The sequence below is a fragment of the Felis catus genome, chromosome B4 (assembly GCF_018350175.1).
Source record: "Felis catus isolate Fca126 chromosome B4, F.catus_Fca126_mat1.0, whole genome shotgun sequence".
Taxonomy (NCBI): Eukaryota; Metazoa; Chordata; class Mammalia; order Carnivora; family Felidae; genus Felis; species Felis catus.
In genome coordinates this window covers 49,389,468-49,410,220 of record NC_058374.1, presented here as the reverse complement: position 1 = coordinate 49,410,220, position 20,753 = coordinate 49,389,468, and the positions used below count along the sequence as shown (strand labels likewise).

The following is a 20,753-nucleotide window of genomic DNA, read 5'->3' as shown; positions in this document are numbered from 1 at the left end:
AGATACAAAGTATGCGCAATATAAGGCATGTTAAGTACCAGGAGTGACACATAAACTGCTGTTGTTTGGCAAGGTGGAACCATCAGGAGGAGGATTTAAAGAGGAGGGTAGTTAGCTTTCAGAGAAGGGCTGGCATTTAAATCAATAGATAATAATAGTCACATATTGTGTAATATATATGTACACACCATACATATAGGGTTTGTTAAGCAGTCTTCCATGAACTTTACGTAAGTACTATTGTTGTCACTATTTTACAGATAAGGAAACTGAGGCATAGAGTGGTTAAGTAATTTGCTCAAAGCCATATAACTCTTACGTGGCAGATCTGCCATTTGTTTTCAGGCAGTCTGGCTTTGGAGTTGATGTCCATAATTATTTTGCTATGCTGCCTCTCAGTAGGATGAGTAGGATTTCCACGAATACATAATTGGGAAGGGGTTTTTCTAATAGAGAAACACAAATGAGGGCATAAAGCAGGAAGTCAAGAGAATGGAGAATGAGTATGGGTTTAGCTGACATATAAGCTTTGGGTAGCAGGTGCTTGTGGAAAAGGGGGAGAGGAGAAAATGGTGTTAAATGAGGCACATGGAAATGAACAGGTGGGCTATGAGGGCTCCCCCTGCCATGCTACGGAGTTGGAGAAGATTGTATAGGCTGCAGAGAACCACTAGCTTTGTGAATAGGAGTGTGACATAATCACATCTGTGTTTTAGAAAGATCAGTCTGGTAGTTGAGCTCAGGAAAGACAAGATCCTTCTCTGGGTGGAAAGAAGGAGGGGATCATTTTAAAAATTGTATCTTGTCAATAAAGTGATTGTGGAAGACAGATCATTAACATTGCATCATTTATCATTGCAGTATTAAAGTTTTTCTGAGCAAAGCAAGGTATAAAACTTTCTCATTTTATGACATTGAATAAATAATTTTTGCCTTTCTTATCCAAATCATTTTATTGCTCTCACTACTTAGAATAAGCCATTCAGGTGGTCATTTAGAAGCTTTTCTTCCTAATGCTTTTGGATGGACTAGCCTAAAAGTAATGGATCAATTCATACTTTCTTTCTTCTGTTTCTTTTGTGGAAACACATATAAACTGTTCTCACTTGTATTTTACACTTTGGCAACAGCTTGTGTTGGAATATGGCTTACATATTGAATGGTTTACCCAGCAAAAAATTCTTTAAAAGCACTGTAGTTGTTACTTTTATATTGAAAGCATTATTTGAATTTATTTTTATTATTTGTATATTAATATATCATGCTATTTGTATATCATACTATGTAAAAACTTGGTTAAACATATTTCTTAAATCCATTAGATATTTGTAGGTTATGATCTTTTGATAAGTCTAGGTGGGATCTTTTCATATTTCCACATAAAACTTACTAAATTAATCAGATCTCATAGTACAAAAATAACCTATATTTTTAAATTTCTTGGTTTTGGGTCCTACCTCACAATGAGAAAATGAATGACCATTGGAAAAACTACATCAAAAGAAAATACACTGTTAGCTCTTGACATGAGAAACGGTCATTTCAAATCCTAATTGTTAAGAGTATTAGGAAAAGAATATACTGATTAAAAACTCATAAAGATAACAAAAATTATGAAGGTACTTAATAATCTGAATAAAATGGCTCATTTTATCATAGTAGAAATATAACCTGAAGAATTAATCTTTCACTTGTGAGAGATAAAACAACACAGTGGAGCAGAAATGAACGTATAATTTCTGTCCCAGGTGTTTTTGTGGTTCATGAGTGATTAGGAGCTCGTAGAAATAAGTCTCACTCAGAGTCATTAAATAATGAATGGGTAATGATTACGGTTCCAGATTAGTCCTAACTTGATTTCACTGATTAAAGACTAGCTGATAAATTTAATTTATAAAATTGGTAATGTTTCATTTAGAGGACTTATTCCTTTACAAAGCATAAACATTCAGAACATTCTCTGTTATTTCTTTTTAGAAAGATATGTCTGACACCAGGAGGGTTGTTTATGATGATGAGAGGGAAGGGAAGGGAAAGATGAGAATCTGAAACTACTTTAGATGCAAGAGAAGTTCATGTTCTAAATACTTTCAGCACTTCTAGCCTCACACTCCCTTTCCAGTTTTTCAAAACCTATATCCATGTTACAAAGATGAATGAATGGAGAATGGAGGCAATGTAAAAAAACAGATCGTGAAGCAAAATTCAATCTTCATTTTGTTGGCATTACAATCTGGCATAAGCATGTTCCTTTTCCCTTTATGTGTGGAGAGAGGGGAGATTACGTATGCTTTGTTTTTGTTGGTTTTTGAGAGAAAAAATGTTTATTTTTGAGAGCAGAGGCTGGGGAGGGGCAGAGAGAGAGGGAGACACAGAATCCGAAGCAGGCTCCAGACTCTGGGCTTTCCGCACAGAGCCCAATGCGGGGCTCGAACTCACAGACCGAGAGACATGACCCGAGCTGAAGTCCAGCTCGACTGAGCCATCCAGGAGCCCCTGTTTTTTGTTTTTTTGTGGCTAACCTTGTTGAAAGTAATTTTGAACATGGATACATTTCTTAATTTTATGCCTTAATGTCCCTCTACAGAGCAGAGTGGCCAAAAGAACAATTTATTCCACCATATGTTCCACGGTTCCGCAACGGTTGGGAGCCCCCAATGCTGAACTTCATGGGAGCACCGATGGAACAAGATCTTTATCAGCTGGCCGAGTCTGTGGCAAATGTAGCAGAACATCAGCGCAAACAAGAGACAAAAAGATTATCCACAGAGGTAAAGTTTTTAACATCACTTTTTGTAGAAAGTGCAGTAATCTGTGCATTCTCTTCTAATTCTGATAGTGAGTTCTAGTTTTATTGATCTGAAGATTATTCTAGAACTAATGACTTAAATGTCCTGCTGCCCTTAGTTACCTCTCAGCTTTTTATCGTTGTTGTGACAGTTGCTCTGTTTCCCTGTGAAGCCCAAGCCCCCCGCCCCCCATATCATTCTTCCACAGCCTGCCAGCCATCACCCTGCCAGTGCCCTGGTGAGCCAGTCTCAATTTTTGAGTGCCTAGTTTCTCTCCTTGTCAGGGCATCACCCTGTTGCCTGTTGGCTTGTTCTGTTTTTCTCATCCATTATCATACCCTTAAGACAGCTCCCTGGGGCGCCTGGGTGTCTCAGTTTGTTAAGCGATTAGATTAAGCGTCTGACTTCAGCTCAGGTCATGATCTGTCAGTGAGTTCGAGCCCCGCGTTGGGCTTTGTGCCGACAGCTCAGAGCCTGGAGCCTGCTTCAGATTCTGTGTCTCCCTCTCTTTATGCCCCTCCCCTGCTCATACTCTGTCTCTCTGTCTCTGTCTCAAAAATGAGTAAACATTAAATAAAAATTTAAAAGAGACAGCTCCCTGGACCTAGGTCTCCTAACCTGTCCCAAGCAGCTTTTTCCCAAATGTCCCATTTGTTTCCTCCTCTGTCCCTCCCTCCCCTCTCTTTCCTCCCTCCTGTCCCTCCTCCCCCTCCCTCCCTGTCTTCCTTCCTTCCCTCCCTTCCTTCCTTTCATTTAGTTCTAAACCCTGGAGCCCTCTCAGCCTGGCTAGAAGGCCAGGGCTTCTCCTGGATTCATTCCCCAGGCTCAAGTGAGCGTTTCTAACAGTATCATAGCTTGAGAAGAATCACAAAATTTACTGTACCTTTCAAGTATTTAGTAAGCTTTGGAGTAATAACCTATTTTGGGAGCCAGTGGGGGGATTAAAATTGGCTATGTTATCCCTTCACGTCTCTTAAAAATGACTTTTCTGTGATTCTTCTTGTTCCATCAGAAAACTAAACATTGCTTAAAGCTGAAGCAAACCAAACAGGATGATCAGAACCTGAGGAATTAGGTGAATGAGGTCTATTTGGAGAAGAAACAGTAAATGATGACTAGATCCCCCTTGAGGTCCTGTTTGTTTCCTTTATTTAATTCCGTAGATAAATTTTCTCAGACTGCTGTGGGTATTCATAGCAAACATGATAGGAAGGAATGATTAGCAAACTAGAGTAAATCTTCACTTTTAAGGAAAAACACTTATATAAATTAAATTTTTAAAAAATCATTCCCTTGAACAATAACCATAATATTATAGAAGATTAATTAAATTCCAAAACTTTAAAAAAGCACATGTACTGCTTTGAAGATATGTTTTTTCCTAATGTAATTGTTTTTTCCTCTGGCACAATAAGGGTAGAGTCTATAACTGCCTGTCCTTCGAAATGAGGGATTAAGAAGATGACTTCACAGCCCTTTGCCTTGGTCGGCAGGCACACATCCCTCTCCAGACCTCATCCTGATGGATGGTGATGAGGATTTTATAGTTCAGACCTCATCACTGTGGATTTCCTTTCCTCATAGAGGGTGACTTTTCTAGAGGGAAAAAAAGATGTAATCAAACAGGAAATTATGATACACATGTTGCTGCTATAGTTACAGCTGACTCTTTTCAAATCACAGGAATTTCTAGCTTACAGTCTTTATATCTTAAATAAGAAAATACATCCACTTAATAATACATGCCTCAGAAATTCACTTCTGTGAGTTCTTTTTCAATTTGTATATTTAAAGGGAGAGTAATGTGTTCTGGGCTCCCAGTGTAAAAGTTGTCTACTCTCACTGAATAAGTAATTTTAAAGGAAGAATTATTGAGAATCTTTCCTTATAATGAGTTATCATTTTCCTGTTGTAAACTATTTGCCATTTTATGGCTTAAGTACTTATTCCGAGGTTTTAAAAAAATGAAATGAAAAGCGCCTGCTAGCTGTTCTAGGGGAATTGATGCCTTAAGAATTTGTTGGAAAAGAGGCCAAGTAATGGTGATTTAAAATACATAAAAAATGCAATCATCCCTAGAAGAGAAACTTTATTATACTTTATTGCTACTAAAATAAATGCACTCAGGACAAGACTTGGATGATTCAAGATCTGGTGGTTTTGTTTAGAATCGAAAGGCATAGGTGACGTGGGGTGTCAGATGTGGGTAGCAATACTCAACTTCTTTACTTCCTCTGAACCAGCAACAGCCCTAGACAAGGCTGTGTATGTAGTCATCACAGTTAGTCATTTGTCATCATTCTCTCCTCCCTCCCAATATTCCCAGTCACTCTTAGGACCCAGTGATCTCATGCTGGCTGACCTCACTCTGTTCTGTTCAAAGTTAGCCAAAGGTGAGGGTGATTCTACCAGGTTCTTGCACTCCGCCTTTTATAACAACCTTTAATAAAAAGCTGCCTAACCATCTGATGCCTCTGCTCTCAACCAGGGAAATGAGAAACCAACTTAATTAAGCTATTTATTTTATTTTTAATTTCAGCTTTATTGAGGTATATAATTGGAAATCCTAAGATATTTAAGGTGTTCATCTGGTGATTTGATACACATTGTGAAAGGACCCCCCTGTCTAGTTAATTAACACATTGACACATCTATCACCTCACATATTTACCTTTTTTTTTTTCTTTTGGGGAGAACATTTAAGTTCTACTCTCTTAGAAAATTTCAATTATACACTATAGTGTTCTCAGCTATATTCACCATTACATTATATCTTCAGACTTCACTCATTTATAGCTGTAAGTTTCTGCCCTTTTACCAAATTCTTCCTATTTCCCCCAGCCCTTGGTACCCACTTTTCTACTCTGTTTCCATGAATTTGACTTTGGTTTTTCTTTGTGTAAATTTCACATATAAGTGCTATCATGTCGTATTTGTGTTTTTCTGTTTGGCTTATTTCACTTAGCAGAATGCTTTCAAAGTCCATCCATGTTGTTACACACAGCATTATTCTCATGGCTGAATAATACTCCATTGTATATTTATACCACATTATCCATTCATCTGTTAATGGGCATTTAGGTTGCTTCCCTATTGTGAACAATGCTGCAGTGAACATGGGGATGCAGATATCTCTTCAAGTTCCTAATTTCATTTCCTTTAGTATTATACTCAGTAGTGAAACTACTGAACATTTCTCATTTTTTGAGGAACCTCCATACTGTTTTTCATAGCAGCTGCCCCAATTTACATTCCCACCAATAGTGTACAGGGATTTCCTTTTTTTTCCACATCCTCACCAGTACTTGTTATCTCGTTTTTTTGATGATACTCACTGTAACAGGTGTGAGGTGACATGTCATTATGATTTTGATTTACATTTCCTGGATGATTAGAGATGTTGAGCACCTTTTCATGTACCTTTTGGCCATTTGTATGCCAAAGGATGTCTGGAAGGATGTCTGTTCAGTTGCTCTACCCATTTTTTATTTGGACTGGGTTTTTGTTTGTTTGTGTTTGGTTGGTTGGTTGGGTTTTTTTGTTTTTGTTTTTGCTCTTGAGCTATGAGTTCTTTATATATTTTGGATTTTAAGTCTGTATCAGATACATGATTTGCAAATGTTTTCTCTGAGTTTGTAAGTTGCCTTTTCGTCTTGATGATGATTTAAGCTAAGGTATTTAAATGGTGAGAATTTTTTCTTTGTGTGTTAAGTGCAGTGTATTCCAGTGAAATATATTCCAGAGGAGTAATATAGTGTGAGTTTTTTTGACATCTACACTTGTCCACTGAAGAAACCCTACCCACACTGTGTTTATCCATACTCCAACTAACTCTGTCATTAGAATGAACTGTAGTAAACATGTATCTAACACTTTTCTAAGACATTTCCAGTTTCAAATATTCTGCCCCAGTGAGTTCACAAACACTTTCAATAGCCAAGGACTTCCATTGCTTCAGGGTCTATTGTATGTGTCCCATACTCATTTCACATAAAGAAACAGTTAAAAATCTTTATGTACTTTTTTTTTTTTTTTTGGTCTTTGTTTCTTTGTTTTTTCCTCATAGCTTTAAAACTATGGTGCTCCTTGGGACCCACAGACCTCAGCTCCCCCTCCTGGTAGCACCTAGTAGGCTCATGTCAGAATTGTGTTAAACATAAAAAGAAATTACTCCCATCATTATCTTACCCTGGACTACTGACTCTCAAGATCTGTATGTTTCTGCCTTTCTGTATTTTCCTCAGTAGTAAATCTGGTAATAGTGCTACCATTTAAAAAAAATAGGGACTGTGTACATTTAAAAAAATGAGAGGGTGGTATAATTTGAATACACAGAGTTTAGATGATTTTCATGTGACATTTACTTTGTTTGACTAGTAAAGGTCTGTTCCTTAAACTTAGAGAGCAAAGGGGAAGAGTTTTATTCTTGTTTTTATTTTTTTATTTTTTATTTTTATTTTTTCAATGTTTATTTATTTTTGGGACAGAGAGAGAGACAGAGCATGAACGGGGGAGGGGCAGAGAGAGAGGGAGACACAGAATCGGAAACAGGCTCCAGGCTCTGAGCCATCAGCCCAGAGCCTGACACGGGGCTCGAACTCACGGACCACGAGATCGTGACCTGGCTGAAGTCGGACGCTTAACCGACTGCGCCACCCAGGCGCCCCTATTCTTGTTTTTAAACCAATTTCATTTTATATAAATTGTTAACATCTATCTAATACCAAAATCACCTTCAATGGAATTCCTAAGGAAAGAATGTATTACTTGCATACCCGGCTATTTTCAGAGTTAACATATAGCTTTTGTACTAATGACTTTTCCTGTTATAAATAGGTCTTTGATAAAAAAAAAAAATGTACCAACCCCATTTCATAATTTGTTAGTAATGGTCAATCACTTGAAAATGAAACTGATCATATTATAGTGGAGGGTTTTGTTCACTGACGTCAGTGGTCATTCAAATAGTCTTAGCAATTCTTTAATCTCTGTTTCTCTGTCTTTCAGCAGTCCAGTGTATCAGAGTATCCTCCACCTGATGGGTATGCATTCAATAACATGTACACAAGAGTGCCCCATCTGGACCAAGGGGAAGCTGCTGTGGCTTTTAAGCCAACTCCTAATCTCCATGTAGATAGGTAAGATTTCATGGGCGCCACTTGGAGAGCTGCGGATGACTGTCTCTGATTTAGTGCAAGTAGAGGTCCCAGTGTCTGCTTTGTTCACTACTTCTCTAAACTTTCCATCTGTTAATTGTTTGATAAAATTTCAGTTGTTCCTTTATAGAGCTGGCTTTGATAAAGAAAGCCTCTAGTCTATAATTCTAACTGGAAAACCTCCAGCCTATAACTCTAATTTAGAGAAAATGCCTTTGGATGACTTTCCCTTTTTAAAAAGGTGCTCTGACAAAATCTGTGAATTAAGAAGAAAGAAGAATTGTTTTTGAAACTCTCCACTAGTTTATACCAGATGGTCTCTAAGGATCTTTCTTTAAAAGGAAACAATTTCCCCCTCTCTCTCTGCCCCTCCCCCGTTCATGCTCTGTCTCTCTCTGTCCCAAAAATAAATAAACGTTGAAAAAAAAAAAATTAAAAAAAAAAAAAGGAAACAATTTCCATCTTTCTCTCCTTCCAACAAAAACAAACCTTCCCTTAGATAGAACTATTTCTAAATATAAACTAAATATTTAGAAGAAGTCAGTGTCTTATTTGCCATTCTTACCATTTCATCTTACTGTATTTTATTTTTACTTTTCAGTTTTAGCTTTCATTTATTTCCCCTTAGTTTCACTCTTGAAAAAAAATTCAGCGTGGGTAAATGTGGAGAACTGAGATGGGGGAGAAGTAATGGCACTGGAGAAGGTTCGCTTCTTCAGTCTTGTTTTCTAGCCTCTGCAAATGAGGGTGACAAATGAGGATTGTGGCCAACTCATATGCAAAACAGAAAGAAAAGGAGGTGAAAAAGGAAATGGTAGGATGGCCATTCAGATGAATGGGACTGAAAGCTTGCGCTGGTACCTTCCTATCACAAAGCTTCTCTTACCACGAGGGTTGCATTCCCTTTACTTCTTTTCTTTAAAAAAAATTGTTTAATGTTTATTTTATTCATTTTGAGAGAGAGATAGAACATGAGCAGAGATAGAGGGAGAAAGAGCATCCCAAGTAGGCTCTTGATCCCAATGCAGGGATCAAACTCACAAGACATGAGATCATGACCTGAGCTGAAACCAAGAGTCAGACGTTTAACCTACTGAGCCACCCAGGAGCCCCTTAATATACTCTTTTCTTAATAGAATATAAAGAAGGTAGAATTTAAAATTTTTTGTTTTTGCTAGGAACGACGACAGAGGTAATACTTAAGTAACTGGCGTAGAAATTTTCCAAGTATTACTCTAAGGACACCAGTAACATATAGAATGTAAAGTCAGCAATGAATAATACATTTTAAAGATGCCAACATATGAAATTTTTTTTTAATTTTTTGACGTTTATTTTATTTTTGAGAGAGAGACAGAGTGCAAGCGGAGGAGGGGCAGAAAGAGAGGGAAACACAGGATCTAAAACAGGCTCCAGGTTTTGAGCTGTCAGCACAGAGCCCGATGTGGGGCTCGAACTCACAAACTATGAGATCATGACCTGAGTGGAAGTCAGCGACTAACCAACTGAGCCACCGAGGCACCCGAAATAAGTTTTAATTATAGATTCAATTTTTAGGAGATAATGCATGAAACTTATTTTTGAAGCTTAAAAGTTATTTCATTGAAATTCTTGAGTAACTTATTACTCATCCCAGTATTTTTTTCCTTTTTTTAAAACATATCCACGTACCAGAAATTATTTTAAATTGGTAATTCTTCCCTTTTTGTTCTCTCTCTCCAGTGAACCAGTGATTTTTCATAGCAAAGTAACAAAGCTACAAAACCTCTTGAGTACATTTCTCATGTGTGTTCAGATTTATAATATATATTGATAACTAACTTTCATCATTGTCAACCTTGGGACCACATCTAGCACATTGTGGCCACTCAGTAAGTGTAGATTTATTTGATGTATTGAATGATTGAACAGGCACATGATAGTGTATCCAACATTCCAGAGTCACTACCTATGTCTTTGCCCTTCACCTCTAAGCCTATTAGGTATAGTGTTACTGATGGAAAAAACTCTGCCATTTATTTTGGACAGCTTACCACAAAGTGTTTTAAAAGTTTATCTTGATCATTTTAGAGGGTCAGGAGAGTGTACTTTGACTTAGTGATTTAGTTATATCTCTGTACCTCATCTGCTTCCAAAACGGATTCAGTCAACTCACTTAAATTACATGCAGTTTAAGTAATGCTAATATTAAAATAATGAAGCAAAAACTACAAAATTAAGTAATCAAGAGTGGGGGTAAGAATTAAAATTTTGGAAGTATAGATTGATACTGTGATTGAATTTCAGATTTGTCTTTGAGGTTCCTAGCTGTCAGCAGAAAGAGAAACAATCATTTGCTGTCATTAGGAAAAGGAAGAAGTATATATCGGTTTATTAGGATAAATAATGGTTTTTTTTTTATCCCATCCTCAAAAATATTTGTCTCATGAAATTTTGTATAGAATGTGAGGGATGATGTAAGGGACATGACTTTTAAAGATTTTTTTCCTCATTTAGAGAATGTTGTGGTAAATATCACAAAGTTTCTTTTAGTAACCTTTGAGAAATAAAAAATTTAAATGGAATTTATTGAAGGCAATTCCATGAAGGGATACTCAATTATATATAGAGTTTAGGGTTGTCAAAATTTACCCGGGGAAAGAATTTTTAAAAAAATACATTGAGTGGTGGGGGCACCTGGGTGGCTCAGTTGGGTTAAGCATCTGACTTCAGCTCAGGTCATGATTTCACAGTTAGTGAGTTCAAGCCCCAAGTCAGGCTCTGTGCTGACAGCTCAGAACCTCCTTCATATTCTGTGTTTCCCTCTCTCTCTGCCTCTCCCCCAGTCGCACTTTCTCTCTCTTAAAAATAAATAAACATTTTTTAAAATTCAATAAAAAAATACATTGAGTGGTGGGTAGATTGTATATCTGAGTTGTCTTGTGGATCCCATCTCTCACTCAGGCTATTGTAATAGGTGCTGGATCGTTGACATAGGCACCTGGATCGTTGATGTTTCAGGTTGCTAAGAAAATGTATCATCATTATTGCAAAAGATAATCTGAAAGTTCTGGTCTGATATAAAATACACAGAGGTTTGGAATTTGCTTTTATAATTATTTTTTATTACCCTTAAACTCTATTACATGCCTATGCCTGGAATGCAGTAAATACCACGTGAAGTATATTCACTCTTCAGTGAAACTTACTGTGCCATTAGGTAAACCACCTGTTGAATTTAGAGCCCTCTCCTTTGAGGGATTACAGTTTACTTCTATCCCAAAGCAGTTCATGCTTCAGAGATGTCGCCAATCATTGCCGACTCCACATCTGCTCTATATCAAGTGCATATCGATTATTCCAAACCACGAACAGAGAACATACGTTTTTATATATTATAGATCTCTTAAGAAACTTCAGTATATCTGAAAAATTGTACAGTATGATTTTCAGATTGATTATATGGTCAATATCGTAGCTAAGTTTTATCTATAGAGGGCAAGAAACTGTAAACCGTGAAGATTTGTACTCTCTAAAGCACTTTTTGAGTGCATGCTGGGTAGTCATCTCTGAGACACTCAAAATAGCAAAGACTTCAAGGAGAGCTGTGGCAAACTTTTCTTTTTAATTCGTGGTTCCGAAACACAGTGGCAGAGAGTTATTCTGCCCTGTTATAGTATACTCACCTCTCTATTATTAATGGTGATTATTTTCCAGATCATGGGAGGGGAACACGAGGGAAGAGAGAAAGATAGAGAACTGAAATTATTGTTTTTCTGACTTTTGGAGTGGCTGAATTTTTTTATCCCCCCAAATGAAATCTAAATAGAATGTAAACATATAAAGTAGGGAAAAGGGGTAGGAAGCCCACAGAACAGCTGTTAAATTATTATTATATATAATAATTATTTGGCTATAATGTCACTTTTCTCACTTTTCTTATTTTTTAAAACTATATCAAAAATAGCCAGTAGGTAGCACAGCTTTTGGGTCATCTTTTCTCATTGTCCCTTTCCTCTTCTGGAGTTACTAAGAGGTTGCCAATTACCTCTGATGGCAGAATACGTTGCGTCACAATTGTCGTGCTGGCCCTGCTGCGACTCATTATTCCAGAGGACCCTGGTGGGCCACTTGACAGGGGAAAGATGAACAAACGTCTTTAGTTCTTTTCTGCTTTTTCCCTTGTAGAAATGAGTAAGGAAATGTGGAAATGTAAATGGAGGAGAAAATGAGGGAGTTAAATTAAGAAACAACAGTTAAAGTGTTTTATTATTGAAATGAAGAAAATAGTAGTGCATTATTGATGTATCAATTTTTGTATTACATATAGAGGTATATTTTAGTTATGTTAAATTTATTAGTGGTCATTTAATGATTAAAGGAAGTATTTGGTTTTTTAAGAAAGTTTTGTGGGTTTTTTTGTTATTTTGAGAGAGAGACCGTGAGGGAGGGACAGAGAGAGAAGGAGAGAGAATTCTAAGCAGGCTCTGCCCTCCCAGCTCAGAGCCTGATGCAGGGCTCCAATTCACTCACCGAACTGTGAGATCATGACCTGAGCTGAAATCGAGTTCGGTGCTTAACTGACTGAGCCACCCAGGTGCCCCAAGAAAGTTTTCTTTTTAAAAAAGCACAGGACTCTTGGACCTGTTCTTACTATTAAAATAAGTTTATAATGAATGAATGGATTAACTAATTAGGAGGTGTTATTAGTCTTACTCTTAATTCATACCTACCCTTGCAATTTAGGAACTGGACAAAGCTTTTCTAAAACTTGACAGTCATAATTTTTAAATATGAATTAAAGACATTGCTTGAGTTAGTGAAATCAACATATAATTTAAATTTCTACTATGGAAATTATCTTCAGTCTCTTTTAATTTTATAAAAGATGCTACCATTGATCTTTATCCCAGTTCTTTCATGGTAGAGTCGCTAATTAACAAAGTAATGTCCCAGTATATTTAATGGACAAAGAATTCATAGATTTGTATTCTGTATTTGCCTTAGTATCCACTAACCTTATGATTTTTGCATTATTTAGTTTTGTACTAGCCATAGTTGCTCATTTTAATAGTAATAACTCCAAAGTTTTGTTCAGTTCTCATATTTTATGAAATATAATAAACTAAACTATTATGGTAATAATTTGTCAGAATGTTTTCTGGTAGGAATTGGCATTGATTTGCTTTAATGTCTTACTTCTATTTTCAGCCTTTAGGAAGAGCTCACTAAATGATCATTTCTCTTCCTTTTTATAGAAATTATGATCTACTGAAAGCACAACCCAAGAAGTATGCCAAATCCAAGTATGACTTTGTGGCAAGGAACAACAGTGAGCTCTCAGTTCTAAAAGATGATATTTTAGAGGTAATAGAATTTTACCTTTTTTATACTCTTAATAAAGTGGATTTATTTTGTATATTGTATACAATATACTGCATGTTGTATTTGGTATATATCTAAACCTTCTTAAAAAATGCCAAGGTCAATTTCATTTTATTTTATCCAGGATAAAAGCATGTTATAGATACCTATATCTATTTAGGAGGGGGAGCTTGCTTTATCTTATTTTTTGTTGGGTTTTTCTGGGGGAGGGGGTGAAAAACGGAGGTTGGTGGGGAGGACAGAGGTTGAATTTCTTGGCTTACTTGGTCCTCTTTTCTTCTGGGATTTATCCATTTTGGAATCAAGGCTAGTTATGTAGATACATCATAATATTTTAACGAGAGAAAACGTTTCCTTCTTCCTGTCATAGTCCCCTTGCACAAATGTACCCATCAGTGAGTAAGCTGTTGATTCTGGGAATAATCTACCGTGACTCTCGAATCCATTTCTTAGATCATAACTCGGAGTTCATCTTCTTTAATATGTAATGTGGGACAGTCATGATAGTTTTTATAAAAAGAATGGTTTCCATTCTTTTCCTTCCTGTTTGAAGGGTGTAGACAAAAGACCTCTCCAAACATGTCATCTTAGTCATCTTTCCGTGCTTCAGATAGCATAAACAGTTAAACCTTCTTGGCAGGTGATGAGGACCTTGGGTACATTCACAGTAGTGGTTCCATACATGTTTTATACTAGTAATTATGATTATCAGTGTAACTCCTGAGAATCATTCAACCCACAGTGTGTTGATAGTAAGTCAGCTTATTAGAAGTGAAAAGAGTTTCCTGATCTGAGGAATAAAAATCGAACTTCTTTCATAGATTGGTTTTGGTATGGAATGATGCCTTTATTTTTTTTCCATGATGACAGATCCTTGATGATAGAAAACAATGGTGGAAGGTTCGAAATGCAAGTGGAGACTCTGGATTTGTGCCAAATAACATTTTGGATATCGTGAGACCTCCAGAATCTGGATTAGGGCGTGCTGATCCACCATACACGCATACCATACAGGTATTTATTATGACTTTTTAGCAAAATTTAACTTTTATAAACTTTCAAATTGATTAAAATGGGACTTAAATACCTTTTGTGTATTAATCATTTTGAGACTTAATTTGTTGTACAATTTGTATAGTTTTTTTCCCTAGGGTTAGTGGGGGAGGGGGGCAATGGCGAAAGATATAGGAAACAATTATATATACGTTTTTTCTGATTTATTTCTTCAGAAAATTGCTTAAAATGTTTACCAGTAAGTGACCTTCTCTTTTTTCATACACATCCTATAGTCCTTCTGATGTTCGGAGAAGCAGTATTTCTGCCTCTTCACTCTTGCCCATAGCCTTCCTATCCAGTGGTTTCTTCATAGAGGGTGGCACTGGGACAGTGGCTGGAGGGTGGCTCATCTTCACCATCTTTTGCCTTTGTTCTCTTAAACGTTCTGTCACTGACCTTGAACTTGCACTCTTCCCCCCCGCCCCTTACACCAACACATGGGTATTCATTTGGACTATAATATTGGTCTTCTCTTGATTTTAAGATTAAAATATACTTATGACATAGGGTAGATAGATCAGGCTCTCTCTTGTTGATCATTAAATAATCTTTGAGTCACATGACACATTTTCAGGACTTTATTAACTCTGGTAGCTCATTCACCCGAACATCTGAATCCACTTACTATTTAACTTGGGATTTTTGACCTGTGACAGAACCTCTAGAGTCCAGTCTGCTAGCAGAGGCGGAATGGATGGACCGTCTCATATGTAGCATATGAACCTGTGGTGGTTTCTATATCATGCCCCCAGGAAGAATTATTTTAATTTTCAGAATCTTCAGCAAAAAATCACATCTGACCCCATAATAATGTCATAAACTTGAGAAGCTACATATGCTGTCCAGTGACAGAGTTGATGTTCATGCCAGATCTAGGCTTAGTAAGATACAGCTTGTCCACATGTAGGATGGTGATCATACCTCTGCTGCATGACCATTCATTACTTGTGGCCCCTCATAGTGTTCACACTGAGTATAGGTCCTGTGGTCATCCAGAGTGACTTTTGGCCTTACTAGAATCCAAGAGTCAAGCAAACTTTTTTTTTGTTTTTAATTTTAGAGAGGGGAGAGGGCAGAGGGGGAGAAAGAATCTTAAGCAGGCTCCATGTTCAGTGTGGAGCCCACCATGGGGCTCGATCCCACAACCCTAGGATCATGACCTGAGCTGAAATCGGGAGTCGGACGCTCAACTGACTGAGCCACCCAGGCGCCCCATGCAAACCTATAAAGAATTATTGTACAATGTATGTATCTTGATAACTTAAGGTGATGTGGTGGAAATTCTGTTTGCCGTGCTTGTTTTGGCTAGCCTGATGTGCATATGTACTGTGTACTTATTTTATGTTCATCATTTGTCATTAGCTTTTGATGCCAAAGAAGGAGTTTGAGTTATTCAAGGTATGGTCTACTACTCCATTTCCTGTGGATCTTTGAAGTGACTTTTCTGACTTAGTTTGAATACCTTTTTCTTTCCTGAGTTCCTTTCTGATTTGAGATGTGGTTACCTGACATAACGTAGGCTTCCGCCTGGTTTATAAGTGCCAATTCCTTACCTTCTTTCCTGTAGACAGTTGGACCAAATGCCTTAAACAGTGTTAAAGAGTGAAATATATGCCTAGAACAGTGATGGAGTATATACCCTTTGAGTTTATGCAATGTAATGTTAAAAAGTTAACTTTTTAACAGTTAACTTGTAATAAGCTATCAGAGACACTGTTCACAGAGACTCTCCCTAGATGCTGCATATGAACAGGAGTCAAGAGTTAAAAACAATTATCCAAAGTTTTGTTTGTGTGCATCCTTACTAGGGATGAGCAAACTCCAATAAAATACCCAAAACATGCAAATAATGCCAATTCTAACTAAGTATTTTACCCCACCAGCAATTTCCTAAGGAATTTAACCTCTCTTACCTTTGTCTGTTTATTGTTCGGTCTTGTCTTTTCCTTGATTCTTGGCCTGAGCCATAAGTTGACTTTTCTGTTTAAAGGTTGCTTCTGTTTAAAACCAAAGCAAAACTGTTGATACATATCACAGGTAGGGAGAGTACTTTTTGAGGACATAAATTTTATTCCTCCTTTCTCGAACAGAGCCTCGTCTTACATTTTTGTCAACTTTGGCACAACCAAGAAATTTTTTAAGTGCTCACAAGCTTCAGGAGTTTGTTTTGCTACTTTATGTAAATAGAAATGTGTGGGAATTGCCTGTTTGGGCTGGTTCCTTTTAAACTTTTCAACACTATCTGACTGTCTTCTAAAAATTTCTGGATGCAGCTCTGAATACAGTGATATATGTGGAAACGTTATAGAAGCTGTGTGTGTGTGTGTGTGTGTGTGTGTGTGTGTGTGTGTGTGTGTTTAGGTTAAGAGCTCTGCTTTTAAAAGGTATTAAAAAGAGTTTATTTTTTAACAGCTCCTGAAAACTTTGGGCTTAGCCAACAAAACCACCAAAATCTTGTAAAATTTTAATAAGCAGTCTTGACAATCTGCTATCTGGCATAAATCCTACTCTAAAAGAATTCCTTTTCTCAAAGCATCTATAACGCGTGCACGCGCGCGTGCACACACACACACACACACACACACACACACACACAGTGACTAGGTAGAATAAGATGGAAAAGACAAAAGCATCCTTGGTCTAATATACCTAAAGAAAAACTGTGTGGCTTATTTTGAAACGACAATAAAGATACCACATATTTATGTAAATTCCAGTGATCCTAACCCTCTAGCCTAACAGACCTCCACCAGATTATAAACAAATCAAGAACAACTCTGTGTCTTATTCATCTCCTTATTCACCTCCCAAATATTTATTGAGTGCCAGGATCTTGCATTTGATGAAAAGGAAGACAGAAAGCCTAGCACTGAGCAGGTCCTCCATAAAAGCCTGCTGTCTGGAATCGGAATCACCAAGCCATCTGCCACGGCTTTGCTCCTTTGTTCTTGAAGCATTACCAGTGACCCTCTCTCTCCTCAGAAAAGGATGATAAGGGTGCCTGGGTGGCTCAGTCAGTTAAGCGACTGACTTCGGCTCAGGTCATGATCTCAAGGTTTGTGAGTTCGAGCCCCACATTGGGCTCTGTGCTGACAGCTCAGAGCCTGTAGCCTGCTTCAGATTCTGTGTCTCCTTCTCTTTCTGCCCCTCCCCCACTCGTGCTCTGTCTCTCTTTCTCCCTCTCTCTCTCTCAAAAATGAATACACATTTAAAAAAATTAAAAAAGAAAAAGAAATTGGTGACATTCTTTTCCCCCTGGTATCTTCTATCCATTGAGATCAAAATTTTGAAGGAATTTAAAGAAACTTCTTTTTTTTTAATGTTTGTTTATTTTTGAGAGAGAGAGAGAGAGAGAGACAGAGCGCAAGCAGGAGAGGGACAGAGAGAGAAGGAGACACAGAATCCGAAGCAGGCTTCAGGCTCCGAGCTGTCAGCACAGAGCCCGACACAGGGCCTGAACTCACGAACCACAAGATCATGACCTGAGCTGAAGCTGGACACTCAACTGACTGAGCCACCCAGGCACCCAAGAAACTACTTCTAGCAAAAACATTTTAGATCCCTGTACTGGACTGCTGAATGATACTTAATGATTAATTGCTTAAGCTTCCTTCACATGCACTGATAGCAATGGTATTACCCTCCGAGTAAATAATGGCCAGTAGTCAGTGTTCATGCCGAGTGCAGGCATTGTTTAAGGACGTCACAAATACTGATTCGTTTAATTCCCACAACAACCTTATGAAGTAGGCACATTTCATATATGAGGAAACTAAGGTTTGGAAAAGTAAGTTATGCACAATTAACAGCTGTGTGAAGCTGGGATTGGGACCCAGGACTCTGGATTCAGAGCCCATGGTCTGATGCACTCAATCAATAATGGAATCATGCTTAGAAAAGATTGTTTTCTCATTTTGTACGTACGTACAGTTTTCACTCTATGAATGCTTAAGAGACATTTTCTCAGAATAACTTTACCATGCATGGTATTGCGATAAAAGTTAATCTGATAATCACCATCCTCAGAGTGGAATTTTTGCCTTATCTATCAATTCCTTAGATTTCATCAGTTCTTCCATTTTTTTTCATACTTGAGGAAGGTAATCCAAATTACATAATTTACTTAGAAAGTAGACATTTTGTGAACGGTGGGACTAGGGAATTAGATGTAAACTGTTCGATGTGGCGTCTACAAGTCGTCAAATGTTTTAACAGTGCACACAGTTGTGACTCTTATTGTTTCATACCCTTGTGTTTCCTGTCAAGAATGATGGCAGTTCCCCGGTGAAAGGCACAAGAGCAGTACCTGCTGTTGTTCAGACACTTTCGGTTGGAGATTCTTTTCTGATAGCAGGGATGCTAGTACCTGGCAGCAGAAGTAAATAGGTGTTGAGTTGCCACCAATGTCCCTGAGAGTCTAGGCTATTTAATATCCTCACATTTGGAGTGATTTTTAACAGCTCTGTAAAGACAGCCGTTCCCACCTATTGTGTTTCCCCCATGGGTTCCACAAAGTTTTGACAATAAAAGGGACGGAAATAATGCAGAATTTATAAAAGATATGGAACATCAAGAAAAGATGAACTGAAACCACAGGGAAAAGGAAGTGGATGCTTATGAGAGACTATGGAGAAATGAAGAAAAATGATATACCCTTTGATAAAAATTTTGTTGTAGAGCATTCCAGTACTTCGTTATATTTTAGCTGGGCGACAGATCGACATCCAGGGTGCTTTCTCCCCATATAATCTACTTGCCACATAAAGTTTCCTAATACCTCTTTTGATTTGATTCCCAGACCTCTGGCACTAGGACTGTTCATCTACTAGAATTACCTTTCTGCCCATATGGATTCTCATGCTGTATGAGGGCAGAAACCAACCCCACCCTCCTGTTATCTCTGGTGTACTCAAAGGCTTGACTGAATGGGTCTTCCACTTACTATTAAGTCTACGTACTTATTATTATTGTAGATATTTTTAGTCTACCAAGGTGCCAATAATTATGAATACCTGGTCGTTATAGTCCTGTGAATTAAACAGAAAATTTCCTGTCTTCTCTGTTTCCTAGCAAGAGATATGGTGATAGTACGCAAAAAGCCCCAATCTGTCACTAACTAGCTGTGTGAACTTCAAGAAAGCATTTTATTTTTCTGTGCCCAGTTTGCTCAGCTGTGAAGTGGAAGGGGTCAACAATCTCTACAATCCCATCTAGATACAAATTTGTGGTATTTTTCTCAATGCATGTTTAAATAGCCCTAAAATAGGAAAGGAAATATTTCCTGTGACTTTTAAACCACGAACACCACTAATTTCACCCCATGTTATGAATGCTCTGTTTTTCAAGCTCAGTCCAGATATTCAGATACTGCTGGACAGTGACCATTTTACTAAAGATGTTTTCGTATTTGTTCCAGTAGACTTACTTCCTGATAGTACCCAGTTCTTTAAAATGTGTTTTCAAAATTAATCTCAGAACATTCTATTTATTAATTAGAGGCATGGTTTTTAGAAAAGGATGTTTACTTTTTATTCTGCCTTATGTGTTGACATTTTCCCCAGTATTTCTTGCAATAATTTGAAAAGTCATCTCCCTTTCTCTGTCTCTCTCTCATATGTATCTATATATCTTATGGATCTAGGTGACTTATATATGGTTACTATTTATATATAGTAATGAATGCCCAACATGCATGTGCAGAATTACAAAATTTTGTTGAGACTGCTTACAAGTTTAAACCTAAAGCTCCCTAAAACACACCATGATATGTATTTCCTTTTGTAAAGTCAGCTTTTAAAGAGAAATTAACCTTATATATAGTGCACTCTAATTGTATTCTTTATAAACTATAAGAATAAGATGAACCTATCTTAATATTTTAAAAACACAATAATATACAAATAGGTACTGAAATACTCTATACGGTTTATACTGTAGCATGATTCTATATAATTAGTTTTCCATTGTTAGATAAGAATGATGGAAATTAATTATATAAGTTGATTTGTAGGCAGGTAATTTTACTGTCAAAAAATAATTTGCTCACGTGTTCTGATATTTGATGTGAATTGTAACTGATACTATTTTAGTTCCATCTCCTGTGTTAATTTCTCATTTAATGTGGTTTGCTCCATTTTCCTAATAGCAATTACTTGGCGAGCTGTCAGAGGTAACCCACATTTGTTCCCTCATGGCACTTCTTTTTAATATCATTTTTTGGATTCATTTTCTGGACTTAACACCCTCCAAATGTTCCAGCTGTGCCTTTTTTTTTTTTCCACTGCAGAGTTCCAAAGAGACCAAATTTAGAGGAAAAATGTGTAGGTTAAAATTTTAAGAACAGTTCAATTTCAATGGCTTGGTTGGGCTTACTTGCATAACTTCCCCT

The 20,753-nt window shown here is 37.2% G+C and overlaps 1 protein-coding gene across 5 annotated transcripts in view; it reads left to right on the top strand.

Moving 5' to 3' along the window:
• EPS8 (epidermal growth factor receptor pathway substrate 8) overlaps positions 1 to 20,753 on the top strand; it is a 193,485-nt gene that overhangs the window by 157,594 nt on the left and 15,138 nt on the right. For 4 of the 5 annotated variants that reach the window (XM_023256799.2, XM_045061439.1, XM_011283819.4 and 1 more), the window contains 4 exons: positions 2,588 to 2,771; positions 7,797 to 7,927; positions 13,183 to 13,291; positions 14,180 to 14,323. In XM_023256799.2, coding sequence (XP_023112567.2) covers positions 2,588 to 2,771; positions 7,797 to 7,927; positions 13,183 to 13,291; positions 14,180 to 14,323 — 568 coding nt within the window. The remainder of the gene's footprint in view (positions 1 to 2,587; positions 2,772 to 7,796; positions 7,928 to 13,182; positions 13,292 to 14,179; positions 14,324 to 20,753) is intronic. The other variant, XM_023256800.2, reaches the window with a different exon arrangement.